At 42.1% G+C, this 27,053-nt stretch overlaps 1 protein-coding gene across 1 annotated transcript in view; it reads left to right on the plus strand.

The window, feature by feature from the left end:
• The window catches only part of TRIM4 (tripartite motif containing 4), a 29,762-nt gene extending 5,488 nt beyond the window's left edge, over positions 1-24,274 (plus strand). Inside the window, exons 2-6 of the mRNA XM_008982830.4 lie at positions 4,114-4,209; positions 4,991-5,221; positions 10,720-10,742; positions 11,003-11,100; positions 20,981-24,274. Of these exons, the coding sequence (XP_008981078.1) occupies positions 4,114-4,209; positions 4,991-5,221; positions 10,720-10,742; positions 11,003-11,100; positions 20,981-21,564 (1,032 nt within the window). The 3' untranslated portion in view covers positions 21,565-24,274. The remainder of the gene's footprint in view (positions 1-4,113; positions 4,210-4,990; positions 5,222-10,719; positions 10,743-11,002; positions 11,101-20,980) is intronic.
• The last annotated feature ends 2,779 nt before the right edge of the window (positions 24,275-27,053 follow it).

The following is a 27,053-nucleotide window of genomic DNA, read 5'->3' on the forward strand; positions in this document are numbered from 1 at the left end:
GGTGGCTTAAACTAGCAGTGGCAGTGGGGATGGCACATAGGCAGATTTGAGGTATATTTCAGAGGTAGACCTACCAGCTTGGATTGATTGCAGAAGTTACAATGACTGAAATTCACAGAACTTAAGAGCTGGGACGGTATTTAAGAGACATTTAGTCCAATTGTCTTCATTTTATAGGTAAGGAAGCTTTGATCAGGAAATAAGTGAGGCTGACTTGCTCACAGATGCACAGCTGGTTTGAAAGTCTAGAGTGAAACTAGGATCTTTGGAAGTTTAATGTTGTTTGAACTACATGATCACAAGTCAGTAAATGTTTTCATTCTGTAAAAGTATGCCCTTTTATTATGCTTGTGTCTTTATATATGTACAATTTTCTGGTGCTAAATGAAGAGAAAGTGATTTTTTAAATTTCCGGTATTTTTAACCCAGATTGAAATGCTTGGTGTTGCGCTCCTGCCACCTGCTGGCAGTTTCTGTTGTTGCAGGGAAGGTGTTTTCTAATTTCCCCCAAGGATTGCCAAGTTAACTCACCTCCCAGTTTAGAACCCAGCTGTGGCCGGATTCAAAAAGACTTAGGTGGAGTCTTGAATAATAGAACCATATGAGATCATTCATGCACACTGACTTGTTAAGGGTTTCTTAAAAATAGAAAATCCCTATTTAGTCGATTATTATTTTTTCATTATTAAGCAAAAGTGAGAATGTTCCAAAAAGCCTGGTCATGTTTGAAGGAGCTAATATATCTCTCATTACAAGCCTCATATACATCATATTTGACAGTGACTACAAAGTGGCAGTTATAATTGAATAAAGAAGTGAAATTACATGAGAGAGCTTACTGAGTAGCAGGGTTATATGCCTATTAAAGTTAACCACTAAAGATGATAAATAGATTATGTAATGTTGGGAAACATGGTAGAAAGAACATAGCATAGATGATACTGTGCCATGTAACAGAACTGTATACATCCTTTTTATAATTTTATTTTATTTTTTCCTACTTCATTTTGCCATGAAAATTTCAAGCATACATCAAAGTTGGAAGAATTTCATGATAACAGCAGTATGCCCACATCCGGATTCTACCATTAACATTTGACTTGTTTATTGCATAGCTGTCGTCTGTGTCTCTCTTAATGCATCAATTCGTACTTCCTTTGAAGGCTTTTAAAATTCAATTGCAAACAGAGTACTTTAGCATGTATATCATTAACCAGGTTTAACATTTGTTTACGGTACTTTTTTTTTTTTTTTTTTAAATAAGTAGAGTCTTGCCCTGTCACCCAGGCTGGAGTGCAGTGGTGCACTGCTGGCTCACTGCAACCTTCGCCTCTGTGTTGAAGTGATTCTTCTGCCTCATTCCCCTAAGTAGCTGGATTACAGGCCTGTGCCACCACACCTGGCTATTTTTTTGGATTTTAGTAGAGACAGGGTTTCACCAGGTTGGCCAGGCTGGTCTCGAACTCTTGGCCTCAGGTGACCCACCTGCCTTGGCCTCCCAAAGTGCTGGGGAGGTGAGCCACCGAGCCTGGCCTATGGTATTTTTTGAGGTAAAATTTAATACAATGAAAAACACAAGTCTTAGTTGTACATTTGCTGAGCTTTGACAAATGCCCTTCTCAAGATAAGGATATTACCATCCAGACAACTCCTTCATGCCCTTTCATGGTTGTTCCCTGCACCCTTCCTCTACCAGGATAACCACCATTCTGATTTTTTTTCAAACACAAATTAAGTTTTACCTTTTCTAGAACTTCACATAAATGTGATTCCATTGTCTGTATTCTTATATAGGATCCTTTTGCTCAGCATATTGATTTTGAGATTCATATTTTGTATAGGTGAGTGCAGATGTAATTGCGGTTTTTGCCATTTTTTAATCCACCTTCCTATCAGTGAATACCCGTTTCCAGCTTCTAGCTATTGTGAATAAAGCTGCTGTGAATATTCTTGTACACGTTTATTTACGGGTACGTGTTTTCATTTTTCCTGGGTCTAGGAGTAGAATTGCTGTACCCTAGGATTAATGTATGTTAAGTTTTACGCTGGACCTTCCAAAATGGTGGTAACATTTCACTCACCCACCGATGTTGTGTAAGAGTTCCAGTTGCCCCATATCCTTGCCAACTTCGATGTTATCAGCCGACAGTTATTTAACTTGATTTTAACCGTTGTCACTTATAAGTGATTGGATGAAAAGTTATACCTATTAGTCATTATTATTTTTCTAGGGAAGAATTTAAAAAGTTGTATAGATTATTATTTTTTTCCTTTTTCTCTCTCTCTGTTTTTTTTACAGATTATATCTTAGGTCTAATAATTTCCTTTTTTCTTTTTTTTTACATATATTCAGAGTTATAGAAAGTTGCGCCAGGCCACTGTCCAGCATTTGACACTGTTCACTAGTTTTGTAATTTAAATGGTCTCTTCCTTTGGCAAAGGAGAAACCTTTCTCTGTTGGTTTTTCACCAACTGCGCACCTTAGCTTCTTTGCAGGATTTTTATCCTCTACATACTGCTTACATGTAGCTGTTGCTAGTTCTACCTTCATCCTCTTACTCTGTAGAATCTTACTGGGTGATTTTCCACACACCCAGGGCTCTGATGCCACCTGTGCTTTAATCCCGAAGTCTGCTTCTGCAGCATAGCTCTCCTTCCTGACTCTAACTGCTAACATATCCACTAGCATGTCCCAAATTGAGGCATCTCAGACTCAACTTATTTAGGTGAAATTTATTTTCCTTCCTCCATTTACACACTACTTATCTTCCTATATTTTTTAATTTGATAAATAACCTACAGTCCATCTGGTTACTTAAACCAGAACCCAGGGGCTAAATGGACTCTCCTCCTGCAGCCATTTGGTCATCAGTTCCTATGGGTTTTTCTCTTGCGTGTTTCTCTTAACCTGTCTCTGCCTCCATCTCTGCACTTGCAGCTGACATTCTGCTATTGGGTGCTGCCTCTCAGCCCAATTTGTCAATGTTGATTGTCTTGCTTTATTTTTGAATAACTTACTCAGGTTTTTAAATTATAAAAATGGTATATGACACTTGTAGAAATTAAAGCAAAAATGTAAAAGATTTCTAGTACCCCACCTCCCAACTTGTAAGCCATTCTTACTCCTTGGAAATCGCCAGCATTAATACTTAGGTATAAATCCTTCCAGATTTCCCTTGTCTTCACATACCAGTACACACACACAGATGAACACATATGTGCATACACAAATTTAGTCTTTTCAATACAGAATTATACAATACATACTGTCTTACAGCTTGCTTTCAACTTATTGTGTATTTCATGTCAGTGTATAGACAGCTACCTGAAATTGATGCAAAGTATCAGTATACCATAATTTATTTAATAATTCCTAATTAGTGGATAATGAATAGTGCTGTAGTGACCATTTCTTTACATATTGGTTATTTTTGCTAGTGTTTTGTTGCATAGGTTATTAGAAGTAGCATTATACACATTTTAAATTTTGTTAAATCCTGTCAGTTGTCCCTCAAAAAAAAGGTACCTTTTTCATCTCCTGTGGTGCCAGAGGCCTTCTCCCTGCCAGGAGTAGATATTTGTTATTCTTCTAATGGTTTTTAGTTTTTGCCAACTTACTAGGAAAACTCAATATAGTGTTGTGATTTTTTTCAGGCCAGAATAGTTCTCATCAGAGGCCTGTGACTATCTTCAGTATTTTCTCAATCTCATTCTCTGTTTTGATTAAGTGACTTTAGCTCTTAAAAAATGAAGTTGCCAGGCGTGGTGGCTCATTCCTGTGATCCCAGCACTTTGGGAGGCTGAGGTGGGCGGATCTGTTGAGCCCAGGAGTTCAAGACCAGCCTGGGCAACATAGGGAGACTTTGTCACCACGAAACATAAAAAAATTATCCAGGCCTGGTGGAGTGTGTCTGTAGTCCCAGCTACTTGGGAGGCTGAGGTGGGAGGATCACTTGAGCTTGGGAGACTGAGGCTGCAGTGAGCCATGATCAGGCCACTGTAGTCCAGCCTGGGTGACAAATGAGACTGTCTCAAAAAAAAAAAAGAAAAGAAAAAAGAAGATGATGATGGTTGGAGACATGTTTTCTTACCTGTGCGTGTTTCTGCTGGCAGGAGAAACTTCTTCAGTCTCAGTGTAATCTTGGGGACAAGATGAAGACACTCTTGGAATTACAGGAAATAGAAGCAAAGATCGCTACACGGTGGAAGGTAATAGCAGAAGTGGTTGGACATTTCTTGCTCCTGAGGTCCTTTCAGTCTGGGACCTTTCTTCTGAGGTCCTTTTGGTCATGGTGTTTTGCAGGATGCCTCAGAACCTGTTTCCTCCATAGCATGTGATTGAAGAAGAGCTTTCTGGGTGTCATCAGTTGTCAGGCCCCTTGTAGATACAGGGATAGGAGAGGAAGTACCTGTCCCTGCTGTCAGTGGCTTTGGGTGATACGAGTTCCACATATTTCATCTCCATGTGTCTACTTTAAGGGAGCGCCCCTATCCTTCTTTCTTTTTTCTAAATATACTCCTTATGTTGGAGTCGGTTTGGGCCCATGGCATTGTGGAAGGAAACAGATGAATGGACTTTGCTTTCAGGGAGGCTAATTGTAGTTGGGAAGTATACATGGGTGCTTGTGTGCAGTGTGCACGTGTGTGCACACACATACACACACACATTCCTAAAGATTTAACACAGCTAAACCAGTGTTCTGAGGGCTAAACTAAGTGGTAGATGTGAAAGTTTGTTTTAGTTTAAAACTTGTCAGTAGTAGAGACTGAAATGTTAGGAAGAGTGAATGAATACTATAATGACTAGTATAGAGCTGTCAAGTAGGTATAAATAAAGGAGTAATTACAGAAATTTAGGGGGATGGGCAGGAGCTTTTCTAGAGGGGTTGATTAAGATGGAAAGGCCTGTGGATTACTGGGGAATTGTGTAAGGAATTTAGTAGCTGGGGTCAGACAGAAAAAGGAGTGAGCAAATCTTATGTGGCCGTAGGATAAGATAAAGAGTCAGCGAATGAGAATCAGCACGGAGTTTTCAAAGCTGCACAACTTCCTGGTTGAAGAAGAAGACCTGTTTATTCAAAGACTGAGCAAAGAAGAAGAAGAGACAAAGACGAAGCTGAATGAGAACAGGTTAAAACTCAATCAAACAATTTCTTCATTGAAGAAGCTCATCGTAGAGGTTGGGGAGAAGAGGCAAGCCCCCACCCTGGAGCTGTTGCAGGTGAGACAGTTATGGGTGGGGATGATCTTGTTTTCCTTCATAAGTGAACTTCCTCTTGTCTTAAGAGCTGAACGTCCTTCCTGGTGAGTGGGTTTCATAGACGTGTCTTATCTCTGTTGCTAGTTCTGTTACTCCTGTCACACAACTAAAAAGTCAAAGATTCACCATTCAAAGGAAATGAATGTGAAATTTAGGTATGCTGAGCTCAGGTCATAGGAGATAAGTTGATTCACATGGTCTCATAGTTCATCTAGGATCGGAGACTTAGCACGTCTAAGACTTTTTCATTCTTCTTATTTGTACATTTATAATTCGTTATTAAACAATAAAACAAAGCAAGCATAAAACTCCCAAGTACGTAATTGTATCAACAATAAGACAAACTTATCTTTCTCGCTTATTATTATTATTATTTTTTGAGACTGAGTTTCGCTCTTGTTACCCAGGCTGGAGTGCAATGGCGTGATCTTGGCTCACCGCAACCTCCACCTCCTGGGTTCAGGCAATTCTCCTGCCTCAGCCTCCCGAGTAGCTGGGATTACAGGCATGCGCCACCATGCCCAGCTAATTTTTGTATTTTTAGTAGAGACGGGGTTTCACCATGTTGACCAGGATGGTCTCGATCTCTTGACCTCATGATCCACCTGCCTCGGCCTCCCAAAGTGCTGAGATTACAGGAGTGAGCCACCGCGCCTGGCCTCTCGCTTATTTTTATTACAATCACAGCTTAATTACACTTTGTTCTTATCCCCATATTTTGAGTGGTGCTTTCATTTAAATAATTTCCAATATCTAGCAACGTTCAAAATATTACAATTGCAACTCAGCATTTAAGGTTGGGTCTTTAGGCCAGTTTGTTATAAAAAAGCCTTCCTTTGGGTTAATCTTTACCTTTATGTTCTCTTTAGGTGAAGTGTCCTTATAGCTTCTTTTAGTTAGTTTCTGGGTAGGTCCTACATTTGTGACTGTCCTTTTTTTTTTTTTTTTTTTTTTGCTGAAATAATTCATGTTGGGCCTCAGATGTCTCAGAACATCTGTTTCCTATGTATCATGTGACTGAAGGTGAAATGATCTCTGAAAGATATTCTCCAGAACATTTTCTGTGTACCATTACTATTCTTTTTCGTAAGCAAGAGACAACATTCTGTTCTCTTAAGGAAGAGAGAAACCTGGACCCACCCACTAGTTATTATCAATAAGAAATTGCTAGCTAGGTTTTATGTGATAGATACAACATTTTTCTTTTTTTTTGAGACGGAGTTTCGCTCTTGTTACCCAGGCTGGAGTGCAATGGCATGATCTCGGCTCACCGCAACCTCCACCTCCTGGGTTCAGGCAATTCTCCTGCCTCAGCCTCCTGAGTAGCTGGGATTACAGGCACGCACCACCATGCCCAGCTAAGTTTTTGTATTTTTAGTAGAGACGGGGTTTCACCATGTTGACCAGGATGGTCTCGATCTCTTGACCTCATGATCCACCTGCCTTGGCCTCCCAAAGTGCTGGGATTACAGGAGTGAGCCACTGTGCCTGGCCCTAGATAACATTTAATATTAAATGTAATGATTTCCAAGAATTACGTAAAAGTTTTACAATACTATTAAGCAATGAAGTTCCAAGTGCATACCCAAATGTGTGTCATGAAAGAATCTCTGAAATAACGCATTTAAAATACAGGCTTAACATCTAACCTCTGAGATACATGTGAACCAGCAGAATGTTTACAAACATATCAGCAAACAGAAATGCAAAATTAGGGAAATGATTAAAAAAGATGAAAGTGGGGCTGGGTGCTGTAGCTCATGCCTGTAATTGTAGCATGTTGGGAGGCTGAGGCAGGCAGATCACCTGAGGTCAGGAGTTTGAGACCACCCTGGCCAACATGGTGAAACTCCATCTCTACTAAAAATACAAAAATTAGCCATGCCTGGTGGTAGGCACCTGTAGTCCCAGCTACTTGAGAGGGTGAGGCAGGGGAATCATTTGAACCCAGGAGACGGATTGCAGTGAGCCAAGATTGTGCCACTGCACTGCAGAGTAAGACTCTGTCCCCAAAAAACAAAGTAAAACAAACAAAAAATGATACTGAAACGAAGAATCTCAGAGCCTGAGAGAACTTACTGTACTTATCTCTCCATCCATTTTTAAAATTGATTCCTTCACTTTTACCCCATGACCCACTTCTGAGTGACATGTGCATCCTTCACAGTTTACGTTTTCCTTTTTCTAGTAATTGATAAGCCTCCAACACCATCACCACTACAAATAATGCTGCAGTCAAACCATTAATATCTGCTCTTTTTTGCTTCTCTTTATTTTTATTTTATTTATGTAGGTTTTGGGACAGGCTCTCGCTTTGTCACCTGGGCTGGAGTACAGTGGTGTGTTCATAGCTCACTGCACACTAGAGCTTCTGGGCGCAAGTAATTTTCCCACCTTGACCTCCCAAAGGGTCGGGGGATTACAGATGTGAGGCACTGTCCCCAGCTGTTTTGTTTAAATTGGTCTTTGGGTTTCTTCTCTAGCTCTTTTTTCAACTTCTTGAGTTGGAATGCTTGGCTTATTTATATTTACCCTTTTGTTTGCTGGCAAATTTGTTATACTTTTACCTTTAAGTATTGCTCTGTATTCCACAGATTTTGACAAGTTGTTACATTTATTATCATAATAAAATAAACATTAAAACGCATTGTGGCTCATGCCTGTAATGCCAGCACTTTGGGAAGCTGAGGTGGGAGAATCTCTTGAGCTCAGGGATTTGCACTAGCCTGGGCAACTTAAATAAAGACCTTGTCTTTATTTTAAAAAAAGTATGACACCCGTGGAGAAAAATCATAAGCCTGACATATTATCTCAAAGGGACCACTCATGTAGCTACTACTGAAGTCACAAAGTAGAACACAAATAGCATCCTAGAAGCTTCCTCATGTCCCAGTCAGTACGCCCTTCCCTTCTCCTCTAAGGGTAGCCTCCTTCTGGACCTCTCATACTCTTGTTTCGTTTTGCATTTTTTTTTTGAGATGGAATCTTGCTGTATTGCCCAGGCTGGAGTGCAGTGTTTTGATCTCAGCTCACTGTAGCCTCTGCCTCCTGGGTTCAAGCGATTCTTCTGCCTCAGCCTCCCAAGTAGCTGGGATTACAGGCATGTGCCACCATGCATGGCTAACTTTGTATTTTTAGTAGAGACGGGATTTCGCCATGTTGGCCAGGCTTGTCTCGAACTCCTGACCTCAAGTGATGCATTTGCCTCGGCCTTGCAAAGTACTGGGATTACAGGCATGAGCCACTGCGCCTGACACTCGTTGTGCGTATTTTTGAGTGAGTATCTTACAGGATGCATTCTTTTTATTGGCTTCTTTTGCTCACATTACATTTGTGAGATGAATCCATGCAGTAGGTATTTTTTTCATTGCTATCCACCAGTGTTTTCAATCAGAGTGATTTGGCTCCCTCAGAGTGCAAAATCTGACATTTTGTGGAGACATTTGTGGTTGTCACAACTTGAGGGTGGTTACTATTAGCATCTCTTGTGTGCAGGATGCTACCAGACATTCTGTAATGTACAAGACATGCCTGCCTTCAGCCCCCAGCAAAGACTTATCCAGACCCAAACATCAGTAGTGCCTGTCGTATTCTATGATATTAATATACCAAAGCATATTATTCATTTTTCTTTAGAGGGAAATTTGGATAATTTCTGTTTTTATCGTTATTAAAAACAGAGATATTTATGAACATATCTTTTTGGCTGCACATTTATACACATTTCTATTAGTTGTATACCTGTGAGAACAATTCCGGGTCGTAGAACATACATGTGTGTTGAGTTTTAGTAGATGATTGCAAACCATGTTCAAACTGGTACAAAGTGATGGTTCTGGTTTACAGTATTGTTAGCAGTGTGTAAAGATAAGTCCCAGTTGCTCTGTATCCTCACCAATACTCGGTTTGGCAGTTGTTTAACTTGGCCATCTTGAAGGGTGCAGAATGTCGTCTTCTGCCCTTAGTCAGCACCCCTTCCCTCTTCCTAAACATATATGGATACATATAGACACCTTTCCTTGATAAAGATATTTTCTTTTTTTAAATGCAGGGTCTCACTCTGTTGCTAGGCCAGAGTGCAGTGGCACCATCTTGGCTTAATGTAACTTCTGCCCCTCAGGCTCAAGCAATTCTTATGCCTCAGCCTCCCAAGTAGCTGGGATTATAGACACCTGCCACCATGCCTGGCTAATTTTTGTATTTTTGGTAGAGATGGTGTTTCACTGTGTTGGCCAGGCTGGTCTCAAACTCCTGACCTTAAGTGATCCACCCACCTCAGCCTCCCAAAGTGCTGGGATTACAGGCATGAGCCACTACGCCTGTCCAGATGAAGCTATTTTCCTGATAACTAATGAGATTTGAGCACTTTTCATGTGGTAATTAACCATTTTTTTTTAATGAACAATTTAGATTTACAAAAGAGTTGAGAAGATGGGACAGAGTCCTTACATACCCCTTACCCAGTTTCCTGTGTTGTCAAGATCCAGTGTTAATATGGTTCATTGGTTACAATTAATGAACCAGTGGTACAGTATTATTAACTAGAGTTCATCGTTTATTTCCATTTCCTGTTTTTATCTACTGTTCATTTTATTCTCCACCTGCACCTAGGATACCAGATTATATTTGGTTGTCATTGTCTCTCCTTAGCTGCCTCTTGGCTGTGACATTTTCTCAGACCTTTCTGGTGTTTGATGATCTTGACAGTTTTGAGGAGTGATGGTCAGGTATTTTGTAGGCTTCCCCCTATTGGATTTTGTCTAATGATTTTCTCATGATTAGGCTGGGTTACAGGTTTTTGGAGGAGCCGTATTTTTTTAAATACACGTTGGCATTGGTAACCTGATTTTGTTACTTAGAATTTTTGCATCTATGTGTTTAAGTAAAATGGGTCTATATATTTTTTCTAATATTTTGTTTCATGGCTCTGAAAAATCAGTTAGGAAAATGTTCTTTCTCTTTTCTGTCACAACTTAGGGATTTTTCAGTTCCCTAAAGTTTAGTAAAATTTACCTGTAGAAAAGCTCTTTGGACTTGGGCATAATAAAATATCCTTTATGATTATAATTTAAAAGTAATCTTGTAAGGCAAAGGGAAGGAGAAGAGTGGAAGCCTAAAGCTGGAGCTTCTGAGGACTCCACCAAAAGGCAGGCATAGGAGCGGGCTCTGTGATGGAAACTAGTTGGGGAGACTGGCGGGAAGCCAGGAGCCAGTTCATGTCATGGTGCCCAAGGAGAAAGAGTAGGGGCTTAGGAAAGGGACCAGTCAGCATTGTCGAATAGTGCAGAGGAGCCACGTGAAAGAAAGGACCAGATTCTGTCACTCCATTGACTTTGGCAACAGGAAATCATATGTGACATGAGCAAAAGCAACTGTCAGAAAATACCCGCTCACGTAGTTGTGTCCCAGCTCTCCAGGAGAAGGTTCGTAACTTGCTTATTTCTTTCTTCTTTTCACAGAATCCGAAAGATGTGTTGACCAGGTATGCACTCCTGTTCTCTTATGGGGACCTGGGTGGCATGGTAAAGATACAGGCTGAGCAGAGGGGAAACAAGGCCTAGGCACCACAGGTCAGTCTGAGCACACCCTGAAGGGGATCTGAGGAAAAATCCTCCTGATCGCTTCTGCAAGGAGGAATGGGAACAAAAGCCATCTGAACTGTGGGCTGAGAACCTTTGACTGGGACTGGGCGTCTTGGTTACCCTAGTTGTCCGCTAAGATCAGTCTTCTCTACTTTCTTAGGAGTGAGATCCAGGATGTGAACTATTCCCTTGAGGCTCCAAAGGTGAAAACAGTGTGTCAGATACCATTGATGAAGGAAATGCTAAAGCGATTTCAAGGTGAGCAGAATTTCTAGGACTTGGAACTCCTTAGAAATCTTTCAAATAAGAGAATAAATAGAGAAGTCCGAAGAGGCAGGAGGAAACAGAGCCTGCAGCTAAGAGTGTCAGGAAAGTAGGAGTGCCAGGAAAGATGGTTAATAAATGGATGTATACTTCATTCAAGAAACATTTATTTCACACACTGTTAACGGGGCGCTAGTGATTCAAAAATCTGTTCACTTCTTTATGCGTTCATAAGCACGTTGGAGAGACAGACACACAGCACTCACTATTATATAGCAGGAGCCAGTGTTTGCTGGAAGTAGAAATAAAATGTTACAGAAGTTTAGGGAAGGGCTCTGTTGGGGGTGAGATGGGAAAGTTTTCACAGCAGAGGTGACAGTTTTGAGATTTGAGGGATTAGTAGGAGTTTGGCAGGTGGAAAACGGAGATGACTATTTCAAGCAGAGGCAGCAGCGTGAGTTAAGGTGTGGAGAAAATGGAGGGGCAGGTATCCAAGGAGGCTAAAGAACAAGGTGTATTTTGAGGAAAGAGAGGTTGAAGTTGAGAAGATGAATGTAGGACAGACTGAAAATAAACTCATTGGATCTCCAGGGAGGCACCAAGGCATGTACATGCTGTAGAAGCTGTGCTGGCAATTCTCACGTGCACATCCTTGATTGAGAACCATGTTGTAGGCTGGGTGCGATGGCTCAGGCCTGTAATCCCAGTACTTTGGGAGGCCGAGGCAGGCAGATCACTTGAGATCAAGAGTTTGAGACCAGCCTGGCCAACCTGGTGACACCCCGTCTCTACTAAAATAGAAAAATTAGCTGGGCATGGCAGTGTGTACCTGTAATCCCGGCTACTCAGGAGGCTTAGGCAGAAGAATTGCTTAAACCTGGGAGGCAGAGGTTGCAGTGAGTGGAGATCCCACCACTGCACTCCAGCCTGGGTAACAGAGTGAGACTGTGTCTTCAATAAAAAAAGAACCATGTTATAGATGTTTACTTCTAGCCAACATGGAGTAAATAGGAATTATTTTCTTATCTGCAGCCACTAAAATAAAAACAGAAAAACAAAACAGGCACAATATGTCAAAAACAGTTTTCAAAGCACCAGACATCAGGCAGTGAAGGACAGTGATTCTTGAGAAATGTGAAACAGACAAGGTCAACCTATGATTGCCCTAACCTCTGCCTGAGGAAGTTTCCAGGCCATCTAAGGCTGGGGTAACTGAGGTAGAGCAAGGGAGACTTGCTGAGTTGAGGAATGGAGCCAGCAGTCCATGGAGAACAAAGTAGTGAGAGTGCACAAAGTACTGGGTGGTGTCCTGGAGAGAAGAGACTCAGACAGAGAGAGAACCCTCGCCATCTATGGAGGAACTTCCTAGGTGTTCAGCAGAGTTCTGATCAGCACATGCCTATGAAAAATCTACCTATGGCTGGAGATAGAAGCTTCTAAAACGATTAGAGGGAATGGTTCCTGGTGCTCACACAGGGCCAGGAACAATGCTGGTTCATATCAGCCAGACCAGAAAACTCATGGTTCATGGGCACTGGGTAGCGTACTCAGGAAAATCTTGGCTCATCAGTAGAGAGTACTTCTCTCTGGGTACTGCTCCACACCCACCTTACAGATGATGAAAGCAAGACCCAAGAGGGTCAAACTCTTTCCAAATAACTTAACTGCATTTCAGAATAAAGCCCGAGAAAATTGATAGGAATAAACAAAAAAAGAGCACCTAACAATGTAAATTCACAATGTCTGGCATCCAGTCAAATATTGTCACACATTGAAAAAGATGGGAAAACAGTGATGCATAATGGAGGAAAATGATCAACTGAAACTGACCTAGAATTGACACAGATGTTGGAATGAGCACGGAAGGATATTAAAAAATTTATTATGAGTATACTACAAAGAGGTATATACAGACCAGATCAGAGTTATAAAGATGAAGATTGGTGATTAAGGTGAAGAATGCACAGAATGGGATTAATAGTTGATTAGATATTACAAAAGAAAAAAATGGTGAACTTGAAGACAGAGCAATGGAAACTACCCAAAATGAAATATACACAGAATAAGAGTTTTAAAAAACACAACATCAGTGACCTGCGGGACAAATTTATGCAGCCTTATCTATGGTGATTGGAGTCCCCGAAGGAGAGGAGTGGGGATGGGGATGGAATAGGAAAAATACTTGAAGAAATAGTGGCCAAAGATTTTCTGAATGTAATGGAAACTAAGTCCGCAGATCCAAGATGCTCCACAAACCGTAAGTACGAGAAATATGAAGAAAAATACACCAAGGCTCATCATAACTTGCCAGTAATAAAAAGAAAATCGTAAATGCAACCAGGAGAAAGGACATGTTACTTGAAGTGGAAAGTAATGGATGACAAAGATGACGTCACACTTCTCAGTGGAAACAGTGTAAGTGAGCAAACTCTCTAAGGTCCTGAGCCATAAACTGAACCTAGAGTTGTAGAACTGGCAAAAGATAGCCTTCAAAAACAAAGGTGAAATAAAGAAGTTTGAAGGTAAATTAAAGCTTAAAAGAAAGAGTTTACAGCAGATTGACAGTCTTTCAGGCAGAAGAAAATGCCAGATGGAAATCTCTCTACACAAAGGAATAAAAGAGCACCAGAAATGGTAATGATGTGAATAAATATATATTAGTGTCATTATTTATTCCTTTAAAAAGGAATTGTGATGGTAAGTTTATATGTCAACTACACTGGGCCACAGAGTGCCCAGATATTGGTCAAAAATTATTTTGGGTGTTTTTGTGAGGGTGATTTTGGATGAGATTAACATTTAAATTAGTAGGCCTGTGTAGATTGCCCTTCATAATGTGGGTGGGCCTCATCTAATCAATTGAGGGCCTGAATAGTTAAAAAAAAAGGTTGACCTTTCCCTTGAGCAAGATGGATTTCTACAGCATACTGCCTTGGACTTCACCTGCAGTATTCGCTCTTCCTGTCTAATGACCTTCAAAACAGAACACCAGCTCTATCTGGGTCTCGAGCCTGCCAACTCACACAGCAGATTTGGACTTGACAGTAGCAACAATCACACTAGCCAGTTCCTTACATTAAATCTCATACACTGGCTGGGTGTGGTAGCTCACATCGGTAATCCTAGCCCTTTGAGTTAGGAGGACTGCTTGAGGCCTGGCGTTCGAGACCAGCCTGTGCAACATGGTGAGACCCTGCCTCTACAAAAAATAAAATAATTAGCTGAGCATGCTGGTGTGTGCCTGTAGTCCCAGCTACTTGGGAAGCCACAGCGGGAGTATGGCTTAAGCCCAGGAGATTGAGGCTGCAGTGAGCTATGATTGCACCTCTGGACCCCAGCCTGGGCAACAGAGCAATACCCTGTCTCAAAAGAAAACCCAGAAAGCATGTGTGCACACATGCACCCACACACCACACACACATACAGCCATATGCATCCTTTTGGTTCTGTTCCTTCGGAGAACGCTGACTAATAGGCAACTATTTCAACAGACAAAAATGGTGTATTTTGTAGTTTATAACATATTTATAAATAAAATGTGTGACAACAATAGTGTGAAGATTGGGAGAGGGGAGATGAAAGTATAGTATACTGTGATACAGTTCTGTAGTATCACTTGAAGGGAGACTAATAAAAAGTGTATACTTGTGCCAGGCCCCTGCTGACTTCATTAAGGATGGCACCACGTCTGAAAGGCCAAAGAAGAGACCTGGAATCATGAAGGAGACATAGGGTTTATTGAAGACCTACATGCAGGGCAGTCCAAGAACGGCCGCTGGACAGGAAAACAACTGCTATGATTTGTGAAAAGCATGCAGGTTATAGACAGCATTTTCATTTAGCAATCTCCACCTGGCTTCCTCTATTTTACCCAGTTGAAATGGCCTCGATTTGCTGTGTAGCCTGCTTTCCAAGGAATGGACCAGGAGTTCACATGGCCTTTATAGATAAGGAATGTATTTCTGGGTTGGCCACTCCTGGATTCCTTAGCTTGGAACTCTGAACACACAGTCTTCTTAGACCATAGGGTATGCTGGAGTTAATTGCTGTCAGGTGCATCTGCCATACACTCCAGCCGAGCATACCCTTGAGTGTCCCCCCACCCCCCACCCCCATTCTTATACCATCATACCATTCTCTGCAGTTTCCCTGGGGCAAGGTATGTGCAGGAGCATTGCTGCCACATGCCGCAGCAGCAATAGAAACCACTGCAACAAAAGACAATGACAAACATAGTAGCAGTCGTGCTTTCCAGAAAGCTTTTCCAAGCACTTGAAATTGATTAAACCACATGGTTATAGGGTCATAAGACAGAGATGCTATAGCTGAAATATGGGTTTTGAGGGTTCACATAGCCCCAGTTATAATGTGAGAGTAATCAGGGATATATACACAACATTAGGTTTTAATTAATATGCAACTTCACCCTGGGCAGCAGTTAAGATGTCCAGGGCCATGAAATTTTACACAGTTGCCCAGTGAAGAGTAGTGGCATGGTGCAGATATCCTTGAAGGCTGCAGCCGTATGTTTAGCGAAGGCTCCAATTCGCAGCTCTGTATCTATTGCTGCCACTTGGGGGCAAAAATGGCCAAAGGATAAAACCAGGATGCACACTTCTGGAAGTGCCTGGCTTTTACACTCTCTCAGTTAGTAGGAATGGTGCCTAATTGGAACAGAATGTGTCTGGCAGGTAAGGGCGACCCCCGGTGCGTCTACCAGCCCAATTATAGGGTAAGTAGGGCCAGCTATGGTTGCCATCTACCCATCCCCCAAGGGGAGGGCATGGGCCCTCACACAGAGACAGTCACTGTGCCATCCTAGCCACGTACTGTTAGCTATTTGAAGGGATTGGTTGCATTGCTATGGGGGTAGCTAAACCATATTATGGGTTTAGCTTGTGACATGCTGTTACTCCTTTCTGTATGTAAGGGTGCGTGACTTACTACCTGTATCTGCACTCTTGTCACTCACCCTTGTCCATCGTGTACAGCATATGCCACAGCTGGGGTAGCATTAACCTGCACCCATACAAGGTGGAAAATATGTCATCTTGTCTGATAGATGGTGGGAAACTCACTGCATAATGTGGTGGTGGTGCTAAAGGGAAGTGCATGAGGGTCATTATGCCAAGTATAGTTGTGGCTCCAGGCACTCAGGTTAGCAGCATGGATGCACCTTCGCAGGCCCACTGTGGAGGAGAGGGGCAGCCCTCTGCAGACCCAGTAGTCTGTTGTGTTCTGGAGAGAGGTCACCATGTGCACCCAGTTGGCGAAGCAGTTCGCTGCACCCCATCTATGGGCAACAGGTGAGATGTTTAGTGGGTACAAGAAAGGTAAAGCCATTTAATTTAGTAAGACACAGGAAGTTGTGTTATCTGAGAGCACCAACCCTGGCAGTGGCCTGGTGCCTGGTTTACAATACCGAGTGGCTTGGGCTCTCTGTGATGCTTTGCAAGAAGCCAGAGTAAGCCAGTCAGGGGTGTTACAATGTTCTATAAGAGGATTATTGTTTCCTTGTACAAGGGGACTGGGATTTGTTATTTTAGAAGTACAGGGGGTGGGCGAGTAGAATGTAATAGGTGTGACCTGTATATTCTATTCTAGGCCCTTCTCCCATGGAGTACAAGAACTGACTTGAGAAATCTTTTTTTTTTTTTTAGTTACTACATAATAATTGTGCATATTTATGGAGTACAGTGTGATGTTTCAATACATGTATAAAATGCATAATGATCAAATCAGTAATTAGCATATTTACCACCTCAAACATTTATCACTATCTGCATTGGGAACATTCGAAATCCATTCTTACCAACTGGGAGAGTGTAAAATCCCAGGGAGAGTGGGATCGACTGTCTCCCACTCTGTCTGAACCTATTTCCCAGCTTCACCAATTCCACAGCATTACAATCCTGCATTGTGGTGGTCTCCCTTCTTTCAGGTGGAGGCAAGTCTTGCAGGGCTACCCCCTTGGGTGTGGTTGGTCCTCTTTCATCTTGGTGGTGACCATCAGACATGCCGAGAGGATGGGAAACTCTGTGGACTCATCCCAGTCATCATCCTTCTCCCCACTAGATCTCTCCCCAGGGTCCCAGGACATAGTCATGATAGTCCTAACCCCATGTGGCAGTCAGTGACACTTACAACAGGCTACTCAACAAACCAGTATCTCCATTTTGTCATCCTTTTCCCAGAGGTGGGACAGTGAGTTCTCCAACACTTCAGCCTGAGCTAATGTATCTCTTTCTAGTTGCAGCTCACCTTGTAACTGGTACACCCTTGCCAGTGCCACAGGCTCAGCCTTTGGGCACAGGAGTGACCAGCCAACTGCAGCTGCTACAACTTGGGTATTTGACTTTCCCTTAGTTGGATCCACCCCCTGCAGCAGTTCTTCTAGGACATTTGGCATTTTGGGGGTATCCCCATACTCACCTGGTGGGCCCCACCCATCAAGGATAGTGGCTATCGGGCCCTACATACATGTGGACAGCCAGCCCAGGATTTCCCCTGTGGATTTCCCCTCCCCTGATCCCACTGTCTTGGCATTTGTGGAATTTTCTCCAATCTCATGCTGGGCTAATTGTGCTAGATCCCTGTTGATTCCAGTAGTGATGGCACTGTGTCTGAGAGGTGGAAGAGACCTGGACCCAGGGAATGAGACATAGGGATTGAGAACTTACATGCTGGGTGATCCAGGAGCAGTTGGCTGGACACAAAAACCAATTGCTACTGTTTGTAAAAAGCATGCAGATAGCATTTTCACTTAGCAACCTCCATTTAACCTGGAAAAAGGGTCTTGATCTTCTGTACAGCCTGTATTCCAAGAATGGGCCAGAGGTTCAGATGTTCAGATGTCCATCATAGATAAGGAGGGAATCTCTGGGTTGGCCACTCCCACATTCCCTAGCTTGGAAGTCTGAGCACACATTCTCCTTAGACCATCCGGTCATTCTCAGGGTATGCTTGAGTTATTCTGTGAGGTGCGTCTGTCATATGATAGTATAAGTGTTAAACCACTAAAATAAAAGAGTTGTAGCTAATCAATAAAGGAAATAAAGTGGAGTTATAAAAAATGATTAAAAATAAGGCAGGAAAAGAATATATAGGACAAATAGAAAACAGCATAATAATAGACAGATCTAATCGTACTAATAATCACATTGACTATAAATGGTCTGAAAGCTGTAATCAAAAGGCAGAAGCTGGTTGGATTGGCTAAAAAAAAAAGCAAGACCCAACTGTATACTGGAAAAGAGTGAACACATTAAATATAAAGAACCATCCATGTTTAAAGCAGAAGAATGGAAAAAGATGTATCATGTTAATAGATCTGGAGTGGATATATTAGTATCAAAGTAGATTTCTGAGCAAAGGGTATTAGCAGAGATAAAGAATGTTATATCCTAATGATAAAGGGGTCAGTCCATCAAGAGGATGCAAGTTCTAAACATTTATGCACTCGACAGTGCTTCTATATTAAGCAAAACGAATAGAGCTGCAAGGAGAAATAGGCAAATTCACAATTACATTTGGAGTTTTCAATACCTTTTAATAATATTCGGAACAATTAGGCAGTAAATCAGCAAGGATATAGTAGACTTGAATAACTGTCAATCAACTCGATTCCGTTATTTATAGAACAGTTCACCCAGCAGTTATATGCTCCATATTTTTTCAGTGTATGTGAAACATTTTCCAAGTTAGACTAAGCTGGCTGTAAAGCAGGTGTCAAGAGGATTCAAGTCATACAGAGGACGTTCTCTGATCACAATGGAATTGATAGGAATCAGTATCAAAATATCCTTTGAAAACTCCAGATGTCAAAAAACTAAATAGACTTTTTAGTAACCCTTGAATTAAAGAAGAAATCAAAAGGCAATTTAAGAAGTAGTTTGAATGGAATCAAAAGGAGAACACAACCTACCAGAATTTGTAGGATGCAGCTAGAGCAGTACTTAAAGTAAAGTGGACAGTGCTGTATTGGAAAGAAGAAACTTCTCAAATCACTGACCTCAGCTTCCACCTTAGGACACTAGAGAAAGAGGAGCAAGTAAAGCCCAAAGTAAACAGAAGAATGGAAATAATAAAAATCAAAGCAGAAATCATTGCAATAAAATATAGAAAGCCAACAGAAACCAATGAAACCAAAAGCTGGTCCCTTTGAGAATTTCAGTACAATTGATAGATCTTTAATCAAAATGATCAGAAAAAAAGAAGACACATTACTAATGTCAGAAATGAGAAAGATGACATCATTACAGATTCTACAGATGTTAAAAGGATAATAGAATATTAGGAGCAACTTTTTGCCAATAAACTTGACAACATAGATGAAATGGACGAAGTCCTTAAAAGACACAAATTACTGGCCGGGCATGGTGGCTCACGCCTGTAATCCCAGCACTTTGGGAGGCCGAGGTGGGTGGATCACAAGGTCAAGAGATTGAGACCATCCAGGTCAACATGGTGAAACCCTGTCTCTACTAAAAATACAAAAAATTAGCTGGGCATGGTGGCGCGTGCCTGTAATCCCAGCTACTCGGGAGGCTGAGGCAGGAGAATTGCCTGAGCCCAGGAGGCGGAGGTTGCCGTGAGCCATTGCACTCCAGCCTGGGTAACGAGCGAAACTCCATCTCAAAAAAAAAAAAAAGACACAAATTACCAAAGCTGACTCATGAAGATACAGGTAACTGGAAGAATCTTCTTTCTATGAAAGAAATTAGTATTAAAACCTTTCAAATGGCTTTAGTTTTGTTTCTTTTCTTTTTTTTTTTTTGCGACAGAGTCTCACTCTGTCATCCAGGCTGGGGTACAGTGGCGCAATCAACGGTTTAAGCAATTCTCCTGCCTCAGCCTCCTGAGTAGCTGGGTCTCCAGGTGGTACCACCACGCCTGACTAATTTTTCTATTTTTTTTTTAGTCGAGATGGGGTTTCACCATATTGGTACTGACCTCGTGACCCTCCCACTTCAGCCTCCCGAAGTATTGGGATTACAGGCATGAGCCACCACACCTGTCCCCCAAATGGCTTTCTTGGTGAAACATTTTACCAGACATTTAAGAAATAAATGCCAGTTATTCACGAACTCTTACTGAAATTTGAAGAGGGAATATTTCCCAGTTCTTTCTGTGAGGTCTGTATTACCATGATGGCAAAGTCAGACAGACATTACAAGAGAGAAGAATTACAGATCAATGTCTCTCATGAACATAGATACCTAAATTCTAAGAAAACTTTAGCAAGTTGAATCCAACAATGTATTAAAAGGATACGTAATAATTATGACCAACTTACATATCCTTTGATGCACAAAAAGTATAATATATAATAATCATAATAATATGGCATTTATCCCAGAAGAGCGTGGTTGGTTTAACATTTGAAAATCGATGTAATTTTTATCATTAAAGTTTAAAAAAAAAAAGGAAAACTATCTGTCTCAGTTGAAGCAGGAAAAACATTTGTCAAACTCTTAACATACATTCCTCAAGTGATTCTCTTTTATCGGCCCCCTGAGTGCCTGGGATTATAGGTGCCCACCATCATATTGGGCTAGTGTGGGTTTTTTTTGTGTATGTGTGTGTTTTTGGTAGAGAGGTTCTCACCATGTTGCCAGGCTCGTCTGAAACTTGTGACCTCAAGTGATCTCCTTGCCTCAGCCTCCCAAAGTGCTGGGATTACAGTTGTGAGCTACTGTGCTCAGCCTAGGGCTTAGTCCTTTAGGGCAGAAGGGAAATGAGGACTTCAGGTTGCTACAGGCCATGCTGTGGGCTGCTAGGCCTGGCAGAGGATCAGTTAAAAGATGGGCATTTCTGGGGAAGGGTTGATGATCAGCTGTTGGACTACTTACCTCAGCTCTTGTTTTCTCCACAGTGGCTGTAAACCTAGCTGAAGATACAGCACATCCCAAACTTGTCTTCTCCCAGGAGGGGAGATATGTGAAAAATGTAGCATCAGCCAGTTCTTGGCCAGCGTTTTCTGCAGCGTGGAACTTTGTCGCTGGATGGAGGAATCCTCAGAAGACCGCTCATGTAGAGAAATTTCAGCACTTACCCTGTGTTCTAGGGAAAAATGTTTTCACTTCAGGGAAACATTACTGGGAAATTGAGAGAAGAGATGGTCTGGACGTTGCCGTTGGGGTGTGTCGGGAGGATGTCATGGGAATTACTGATCATTCAAAAATGTCCCCAGATGTGGGAATATGGGCAATTTATTGGAGTGTTGCTGGCTGCTGGCCCTTGACAGGCTTCCCTGGAAGTCCCATCCAGCCAGAGCCCACTGCCCACCGGGTGGGGGTTTACCTGGATCGTGGGACTGGGAATGTCTCCTTCTACAGCGCTGTGGATGGAGTGCACCTGCACACCTTTTCTTGTTCTTCTGTCTCACGCCTCCGGCCGTTTTTTTGGTTGAGTCCATTAGCATCTTTAGTCATTCCACCAGTGACTGATGGGAAATGAGGCTTTTCTTCCCCTGAGCAAAACTCCTTCTCTGTAGTCCAACTCAGGAACACACGTCCCTGGCCCTTTTCTGCCCGTCATGTCTATCCTGGGTAGTCCATCATCTGAGTCTCCCTAATTGAACCGTTTGGTATCTGCCCTTTGTGTGCTTCAGAAGAGGTAGTCCCATGGGGGGTGGTTCTGACCAATGGAGATGGGACAGAAAGTTTTCCAAAGTGCTTTTGGGGAATCTTTTTGTAGCTTTTAAAGAGATATACAGGGAAGACATATGGATGTTAGCAGCCACATTAGAACTGAGAACACAGGAATGGTGGAAAGGTAGAAGAAACAGTCTTAGTTGCCATTCTTAAATTGTTGACATTTCCTTAATCCCAACCTTCTTGCTTTATGAGATATGCCCTTATTGTATAAGGTAGTTTTAGTGGTATTGGTTATTGTAGCCTGAAGTACCCTAACTGGCAGTAAAGGCACATAATGTGAACATCCCACAGCATAGGCTTATTTCACTTCCGTGAACTTTGACAAGGGCATAGAATCCTTTTCTATCCGGTCGGGCATTGCCTCTTTTTTCTAGTAACTACTGATTCCCCCACTTTTCAGTCTTAGAAAATGGTGGGAATCTCCCTCAGGCATCAAGACCCACATTTAAGAAGGTTCTTCCGATGTAGCTACCTGAGCTCTCCAAGGACTGACCAGGGACCTTTCCAGGGCTCAAGGATTTCTGGACCTTTCTACCAGTTGCGGACCAGGAGAGGGCGGGAGGGCCCAGGGAGGGTTTTCGTACTGCTGAATGTTTTCCAGATCATATATTACAATCTTTCAAAGTGGTACACTAGACTTCATTGGTTTTTCGAGTGATAAGGCTTCAGTTGGTGGGAACAGCAGGAAAAGGCATTCCAGTCTGCCCTACTGGGTATGGCAGCCCTCCCAGGAGGGGCCCACATCCTCCTCCTGCAGTCCTTGTCCAGGGGCAAGAGGCAAACCAGCAGCTGGACTTGATCCCCCCGTGTCCCTTTGCTTCTGGCTGGTAGATAATGTCAGCTTGCTGTCTTGGTTGCCAGACCTTGTTCACTGTTTCTGTTGTGTGATCAGTTTGTGGTTTATTCTGTATTTGTCTCCCATGCCTTGCTCTTCCCCTGAAGAATCATGTCTTCTCTTTGGCCATCTCAAATTGAGAACCTCTGAACTATCCCTGCAGAACTGCCTGGCTGGCGCCCACAAGCAATACCTCTTATTCCAGCAGGACCAAGGGGCCAGCTTCTAGCGAGTGACTCCAGTAAGTGTAGCCACCTCTCCCGCGAGGGTCTGGGAGCCTGGCCCCAGCAAGAGACCCTCCAGACCTCTGGCTCTAGAGAAGCTGAATGTGCCCACTTCATGGGTCACACTCTTTGCATTTCTGTAAGGCAATCTTGGCACACTGGGGCTAAGCAGTGGCCTAGGTAATTTTTTGTTTCATGGACTATGGACTCTTTCAAAGGGATCTGATCCTTTTAAATTTTGCACAGCCCTAGTTATAATCCCTTTTGATAAAAGGGTCTTTGCTTCTGATTACAGGAGCACTGTGAACGTCTGTAAATATGTTTTTATAATCCATGTATAGCTGGTGTACACTCAAATAAAACCAGTCCCTAGCAGCCACTGTTCTCCATGTAGGGCCGTAATGGAATTCTGAAGAAATCCCGGGGAGGGAGGGGGAGTTGGAACAAATGTCTGTTCCTGGAAACCAGTCTGTGCTCAGACCTTTAGACTCATTGTAAATTGCCGCTGCCAACATGAGACCAAAGTGTGTGACTTGTCAATGCAGCGTGACAACATTAAAGACTGATGTTACACCTCAAAAGAAAAAAAAAAAAAAATTGTGGGAATCTCCCCTCACTCTGCCCATGTTGCAGTCCCTCTCTTCCCAACCATGTCTCTGCCCTCAACTATTAACTGTGCTGTGTATTTATCAACTCTGCCCTCAACTATTAACTGTGCTGTGTATTTATCAACTCTGCCCTCAACTATTGACTGTGCTGTGTATCTATCAACTCTGCCCTCAACTATTGACTGTGCTGTGTATTTATCAACTCTGCCCTCAACTATTGACTGTGCTGTGTATCTATCAACTCTGCCCTCAACTATTGACTGTGCTGTGTATTTATCAAGTACCTATATCGTATGTGCAGGGTTATTCATGTCATGAGAATGTTGGAATGCTTGTTAAATACTTTTGCTAGCCTCTTCATATACTATTGCATATGACTCTCATCACAACTCAGTGAGATGGAAAGTAAAATCCTATTTGTACAAATGAGAAAACCCAACTCTTTATAGAATAACTAGCTCATTATTGGCTTGCTGGTAAATGGCAGTGTTGGGATGAAAACCCAGATTTGTCTGAGATGAAGGCCCATGCTCCTATCTACTCTCCCTTTATTCAGAAGCATTGACTGGCTGTTGATCTTTGTTTCGGGTTTTGATTTTGTTATATATTTTTTTATCCTGTGTATGTTTTCCTCACTCTACCCTTCTGCTCTAAATTGTCTGGACTCAGGAGATTGTGGCAGTTACTGGATAGTTATTTTTAAAATAATGATTGCTTTTCTCTTCTATAAAGTCATGTACTTATTGTAGAAAGCTTATAAGATAAAAAAAAGTATAAAGTTATGTACTACTAACATTTTAATGTATTTTCTTCCGGATTTTCAATAAAGACTTTCAGGCAGCAGTTTAATGAGGATTTTTTTTTAACTTATGTTTTAGTTTCGGGGGGACACGTGCAGGTTTGTTCTACAGATGAATTGCATGTCACAGGGGTTTGGTGTACATATTATTTCATTACCTAGGTAATAAGCTTAGTACCCAGTAGGTACTTTTTCGATACTCACCTTCTTCCACCCTCTACCCTCAAGTTGGCCCTGGTGTCTATTGTTCCCTTCTTTGTGTCCATAGGTGCTCAAATTTAGCTTCCCCTTATAAGTAAGAACATGTAATGTTTGGTTTTCTGTTCCTGTGTTGATTTGCTTAGGACAGTGGCCTCCAGTTCCATCCATGTTGCTGCAAAAGACATGATCTCTTTTTATGGCTGCATAGTATTCCATGGTGTATATGTACTGCATTTTCTTTATCAAGTCTACTGTTGATGGGCATTTAGGTTGATTCCATGTCTTTGCTATTGTGAATAGTGCTGCAATGGATATATACATGCATATGCTTCTGTAGTCGAATGATGCCTTTGGATCTTGGGCATATACCCAATAATGGGATTGCTGGGTCAGTGGTAGTAGTGAGGATTCTTACACAACTTACAGCATCTTCTCTGACTTCCCTCCTCCCCTTCTTATATCTCAGCCATCTTGTCTTCCTGTTCAGCCTGAGCAGCCCCTGATTAAACAATTTCTACTGAGTTCTCAACTTCCCAGGATAATTTGCTGTTACAGGTTAAATTATGTTCCCCCAAAAAGATACGTTGAAGTGCCGCCTGTGAATATGACCTTATTTGGAATTGGGATGTTTGCAGATGTAAACAAGATAAGGTCATTTGGGTAGGCTCTAATTCAGTATGACTGGTGTCCTTATAAAAAGAAAGAAATTAGTGTACACGTTCACACACTCATGCTAACACACACAGAAAAATGCCAGATGGAAACAACATGAAAGAGGCTCTGGGAGATGGAGGCAGAGATTGGAGTTATGCTGTCTCAAGCCAAGGAGTACCTGGGGCTACCAGAAGCTGGGGGAGGCCAGGAAGAACCCTCCCTTAGAAGCATGGCTGCATCAGCATCTTGGTTTATGATTTTTAGCCGCCAAAACAGGTTTGACAATAAATTTCAATTGTTTTAAGCCGCCCAGTTTGTTATGGCCACCTTGGGAAATGAAGGACATCCGTCAGTGCCTGCCTTACTTACAGCCAATCCTTTGGAAACTCATTAGTACCTTTCCTCTCTTCCTCCTGGCTGTTGAAATGTTGATTGATTCTACCACAAATTCTTGCTTTCTGCCTTCAAGTGGGCTCTTAGAGATGCATGGTAAACCTTTTCGTCACCCAACTTGTTTTTCCATCTTTGGTAGCAATGATTCCAAACTTTTCCTCTTAAGCCTTCATGAGTCCCCCTTCATACAATTGCAAAGAACTTGCATTTTCAACTGAGAAAACAAAAATTCTTTACCCATCTTATTCTTCACAGTTCTTTGTCGCTGTGCTTGAGTCGATGTTGACTCCTCTGGTCTCATCAGGTATGGGATGGGACCTAGGTATTCATTTTTATTTAAAAAGCCAAGAACAACAAAAACCATAAACTCTTTCCATGTTTCTTGATATACAAACAGGATTGAAAATAAACTGTCAGTTTTAAACTAAAAATCCTAAGCCTCCCATCTGACTGCATGAACCCCCTCTTGGCTAAGGGGACTCCAGAGAAACCTAAAAAACAAGTATCTGGCCATGATGGGCTGAGAAGTTAGACACGCCTCAGGTGCAATTCCTCCCTTTTGGAGTTTAGACAACAACTGCCCAGCATTAATACTAAAATAAGACAACAGGATTTGGGCTCTGTGACAATAAGATACCAAATTATAAATAAGACCTAAGGCTACGAAGACCTTAAGTCACACACTCTTACAGGTCAGTCTGATGCAGTGAATTAGCTAACAGACTTCCTGTCCTTCGGGAATGTCCTAGAAAAGGGCTGTAGTGCTGCAGTTGTCCAATTTTGGGTGGTGTCTGCAGATCATGCAGACCCGTCTGAGGAGCTGAGGAGCAAGGAAACCAGTCTGAGGCCCAAAGCTGAAGAACTTGGAGTCTGATGTTCAAGGGCTGGAAGCATTTAGCATGGGAGAAGATGTAGGCTGGGAGGCTAAGCCACTCTAGCCTTTTCACATTTTCCTGCCTGCTTTATATCCTGGCTGTGCTGACAGCTGATTGGATAGTGCCCACTTAGATTAAGGGTGGGTCTGCTTTTCCCAGCCCACTGACTCAAATGCTAATCTCCTTTGGCCACACCCTCACAGACACACCCAGGATCAGTACTTTGCATCCTTCAATCCAATCAAGTTGACACTCAGTATTAACCATCACAATACCCATAGTATATGCACATTTCTAGAATTATTTCTGTATCTACCCATCTATATCTTCAGCTAAGCATGAATTAATACTGATATCTCCAACTCCAATCCGGTTCCATGAGATTCATTCTAGTCTTCCCTCCTTTCTTATCATCTGTAATTGTCTTCTTTGATAGAAACCTGGCTCTCCCCAGCCACCATCCATTTATTTATAACCCCGTCATACACACAGAGGAGATTCAGAATCGTTAACCTGTCTTCTCATGAGAAATCTATCAACTGGAGTATAGTGTTTGTGTACAATTCCTTCTGTTTTTAACCTTATGTTTTCCTATCAAAACAGCATTTTCCAAAGTCATTTCATTCGACTCCTCCCCTACCACTTCATCATCTTCAGTGAGGTTGTGTAATCGATTCGTAATATAGTTAGATTCTTCCTC

Source organism: Callithrix jacchus, chromosome 2 (genome assembly GCF_049354715.1).
Source record: "Callithrix jacchus isolate 240 chromosome 2, calJac240_pri, whole genome shotgun sequence".
NCBI lineage: Eukaryota > Metazoa > Chordata > Mammalia > Primates > Cebidae > Callithrix > Callithrix jacchus.